Raw genomic sequence first — 3827 nt, 5'->3', positions numbered from 1 at the left:
GGCGAGCGAGTGCAGAATGACCATTTTCCATAGGGCTGGCGCTAATAACTCAAAAAATGTCCCCGCTAGCGGCTGAAACCTGAAAATAATACTGTGATTTCTGACAGAGGGATGTGGATTTATATCGAAAGTACAATAACCTGGGAGTTATAGCTTTCTGTTTTCTTACAGGTCTGGCATTTGCGAGTCAGTATCCGCTAGCATCTAGCTAATGGAATCTGAAGAACGCACGGCTGATTACGACCGGCTGCTTTACGGCACTCGTCCACTGTGCCAGAGTGCTAACCTGGTGCCGCTAACAACAACCAAAGCTAAACCAGAGGCTAGTCAGAGAGTATGTAAAAGGGCTGTGCTGAAATCTGTAACTATTTGAGCTAACCCCTCTCTGCTAGCTTAGCGCTAGGACTGACCATGCCGTAAAGTGATGCCACATGCGTGACGTCACTCGGGATGCAATACTGACAATAAATGTGTATTTTAAACAAATCTAGTGAGTCTAAAAAATCAAACCAAGTGCCGTTTGAAAGGATAATTTATCCTGCCTTTAGGAAAATTAAAATGAAAAAATATAAAAAATTCTATCAAAAGCAATGACTGCATCTAAGGTGGATTTCATAGTACCACCATAGAGTTCGGCGTGCTCTGCACTGCGTCGTTGGCGCCCCTAGAGTGCAGTACCACCCGGAAATAGCCGCCAGTTTTCCCTCTCCTCATAATAGAGACTCTCTGGGTATTCCACGAAAGTAGCTAAAGAAAGCCAGCTCAGCTGCATCTCATTGAAGCTAATCCAAGCTAATCCAAGCGAGGCTTACATGCATGTTCCTGGCTATGTGCGAGTGCACGAGGAACGTAAGAAGCCCTGACGAGTGGATGGTGGAGAAGCAGAGATGGCAGAAAAAGAGACGAAAGTCAGAGCTGTAATTTTCAGTTCAGCTGAACAGAAACTGCTCATGGAGCTTTATGAGGATTACAAAGGTGTCATCACCAGAAATGGAAACACTGTGGCCATTAATAGAGCGAGGGAAACAGCGTGGCAAACAATTGCCGACAGGCTAAATGCGTAAGTTATATCCAACTTTCATACCATTGTCAACTGTTACACGTTTATTTCACTATCCTCATGTATTTATTCTCTCCTCTTTGTGTTATATATATATTTTTTTTACAAAGAGCATGCTGAATTGTCTCTGTATGTACTGCACACTTGTAGTGGCCCTGCTCCGTTTATTAATAACCCGATAATCAAAACGCATCATCATACTTTGTGACTAAATTATCTTGAGTGTGTGGCCCACATATTAATTCATCACTGTTACATCTGTATAGGAGCAATCTGAACACCCAGAAGCGGACCGGGCAGCAGGTTAAAGTGAAATATAAGAATATATTTCAGAGTGGTAAGTAGCCTTTTGAAGAAATGTGTTTGTCCAAAAACTGTGGTGAACTGTATATATGTTGCACTGTAGCTACCAAAAAGAAAACCGACGCCTCTGCCACTGGTGGGGGTCCTCCACCCGAAAGCCTGACACCAGCGGAGGAACTCGCACTGAGCAGCAATAGAGGCCGGCTGCTGGTGGAGGGAATAGAGGGAGGGACCTCCTCAGCATCTGTAGCCAAGAGCGTGCGGGAGCAGTATGTAGAAGGTATTGATCACTTTCCTTCAAACTGTTAAGCCTGGTTTAGTCGGTAACGCAAGACGCAACGCAAGATGCAAGCGGCAACGCAAGCCCTTGCGCGGTTGCAAGCCCCCCTTTGCGTGCTTGCGTGTGTCACCTCAATTTTCTAAACTTCACGCAAGACGCAAGCGTAAGCCACTGGCTGTGGTCGAAACCAACCGCCTACTGCTTGATCGATCTGACAGTATGCAGAGCGTTTACACACAGTGCACTTTAGTCTCAATTATAATAACTGATGGTGTGCCTATATCTGTCAGTGATGGGAGACTCTATCTGCCTCATTAATCCCCAGACCACAGAGGACATCCCTGACCCATGTGTGAGTAGTTGTATTCAATTTAATTTACTTTTGTTGGAAATACTATTCATCTCATGCATCCCTGTGATGTCCTACTTCAACAACTGCAGTGTTTTTCCGTTTGCAGTTTGACGGCCCCAGGATATCTCGGGCATTTGATGAAGACACAGAAATGCCACAGGTAGGCTCTTTATTATAATAAATGTGAAAGGGTTTGGATTCGTCTGCAGTTTAGCTATTCTATACCAATAGGCCTAATTATGACTGATACACTTTACTGCAGGTTGCAACAGGAACAGAAAATCCTGCAGGAAAGAGTGAAGTAAGTAACTCTTCACACTACCATCACTGCCTTCATACTTCGTTGCTCACAGGCACATTTCGTGTATCACAGGACATCCGGACTCAGTACAAACGGAAACTCCAGTTGGGTATAGAGAGCACCCAGTTGGATATGGAGTATAAAAAATTGCAAATCAAAAAGATTAAGCTCGAGATCCTGAAACTGGAGAGGGATGTAAGTATAAATTGAGACGAAGGATAAGGTGATGGTGTGAACTGTATTTAATTCTGTTTCCTCTCCACAGCTGGAAATACATGAATAAACAAAAATTCAACACAACTTGAACTGTAATCTTGTATTTATTTTACAATTCATGCAAAGTGTTACAAATTTGTTTGTACATTTATATTCACAGTGAGGTGCCATGATCTAACACTTACAAAATTATGTCCATTTAGCCTTCTTAAACTTGCTTTAAATTAAACGGCTACTGTGTCAATGCTAAATTCTGAAAATATGTAAAAATCTATACAAAATCAAGGATCACTGGAAATATGTGTCTCTGTATAGGTTCCTCACTGTTCTTCCATCCAGTTGTTCAGGGATGGCCATGTCGATGTCCTCCCATTGTTCCATCATGGTGGGCAGTCTCTCCCGGCGTATCGTGGCTACATTGTGAAGGACGGCACAGGCAATGATGATGTCACATGCCCGATCAGGAGAAACCCTGAGTCCTTTCAGGCACTGGAACCTGCAGGGAAATCAGAAAAGACTTGAGCCTGATAAGTTGTTCGCGAGACAAAATGTCAAACATTAAGTATACTATTAATTTAAGATGGCTCTGTCAGAAGTCAGCCATGGTGCCTCAAACTTTAGTAATGAACCTGGATTTAATTTGTCCAAAGGTCATTTCTATCCGTGCCCTTGTTTTTGCCTGCGCATGGTGGAATGCCCTCCGCCCTTGTTCCTGGATCAGGATATGGTGAGGAGGTACGGCCAGCATGCATAGCCTCTGTCCCCAAGCAGGACACCATTGAACTCTCCTGCAGAATAAGAGAAATGTTGGATGGATATACATGTACTAAGACTTGACAAATTGATGCAATATGCCTTTTATGGCTATCTATAATAAAGTATGACCAGCACTTTAAATTCCTTAAGATGACCTCTCATTAGATTACCAAAATTCTGCCTATGCTACACCTTACTTCAAAAGTACACTCCTTTGGGGAAGTAAAATTCTCACCTTGTGCAAACCTCTGTGCCAGTGAGGATGCTCGGAAGATCCTAGAATCATGCACTGATCCCGGCCATTTAGCCTCAATGTTGGAAATGAAATGACCTCCATCACAGATCATCTGTATGGTCGGAGGATAGGAGTCAATGATGAGGTTTCACAGGGCATAAACGTAACATTGCTCAGCATGACTCAAAGGGGTTGATCAAAATGAGAAATCCCTGTTTAGTGAAAGGAAAAATCTCTCCAATACGTACCTGTACATTTAGGCTATGGAAAGATTTCCAGTTTACATAGTCAGCCTCCACTGGTCCAGCAGGGGCCTGGATGCGT

The 3827-nt window shown here is 43.3% G+C and overlaps 1 protein-coding gene across 3 annotated transcripts; it reads left to right on the top strand.

Moving 5' to 3' along the window:
- Nucleotides 1-787: 787 nt before the first annotated feature.
- Nucleotides 788-3353, top strand: LOC142373817 (uncharacterized). 3 transcript variants are annotated; one of them, XM_075457243.1, is made up of 8 exons: nt 788-1060; nt 1327-1397; nt 1467-1643; nt 1934-1995; nt 2102-2155; nt 2258-2296; nt 2369-2491; nt 2828-3353. In XM_075457243.1, the coding sequence occupies exons 1-8, from the start codon at nt 888-890 to the stop codon at nt 3032-3034; spliced, it is 906 nt and encodes a 301-aa protein (XP_075313358.1). In that variant the 5' UTR covers nt 788-887; the 3' UTR covers nt 3035-3353. The 3 variants fall into 3 exon arrangements, with proteins under 3 accessions (XP_075313358.1, XP_075313357.1, XP_075313359.1); XM_075457242.1 differs by having other exon boundaries at nt 2258-2491; XM_075457244.1 differs by lacking the exon at nt 2828-3353 and adding an exon at nt 2562-2596 and having other exon boundaries at nt 2258-2491.
- Nucleotides 3354-3827: the final 474 nt, after the last annotated feature.

This window comes from Odontesthes bonariensis, chromosome 23, assembly GCF_027942865.1.
Source record: "Odontesthes bonariensis isolate fOdoBon6 chromosome 23, fOdoBon6.hap1, whole genome shotgun sequence".
Taxonomy (NCBI): domain Eukaryota; kingdom Metazoa; phylum Chordata; class Actinopteri; order Atheriniformes; family Atherinopsidae; genus Odontesthes; species Odontesthes bonariensis.
This window is presented reverse-complemented; position numbering and strand designations above follow the sequence as displayed.

Coding starts and splice junctions, on each gene's coding strand:
- LOC142373817 (XM_075457242.1), top strand. CDS start 888: ATGGCAGAAAAAGAGACGAAAGTCAGAGCTGTAATTTTCAGTTCAGCT. Junction 1,398..1,466: donor TAAGAATATATTTCAGAGTG/GTAAGTAGCCTT, acceptor GTTGCACTGTAG/CTACCAAAAAGAAAACCGAC. Junction 1,644..1,933: donor GCGGGAGCAGTATGTAGAAG/GTATTGATCACT, acceptor TATATCTGTCAG/TGATGGGAGACTCTATCTGC.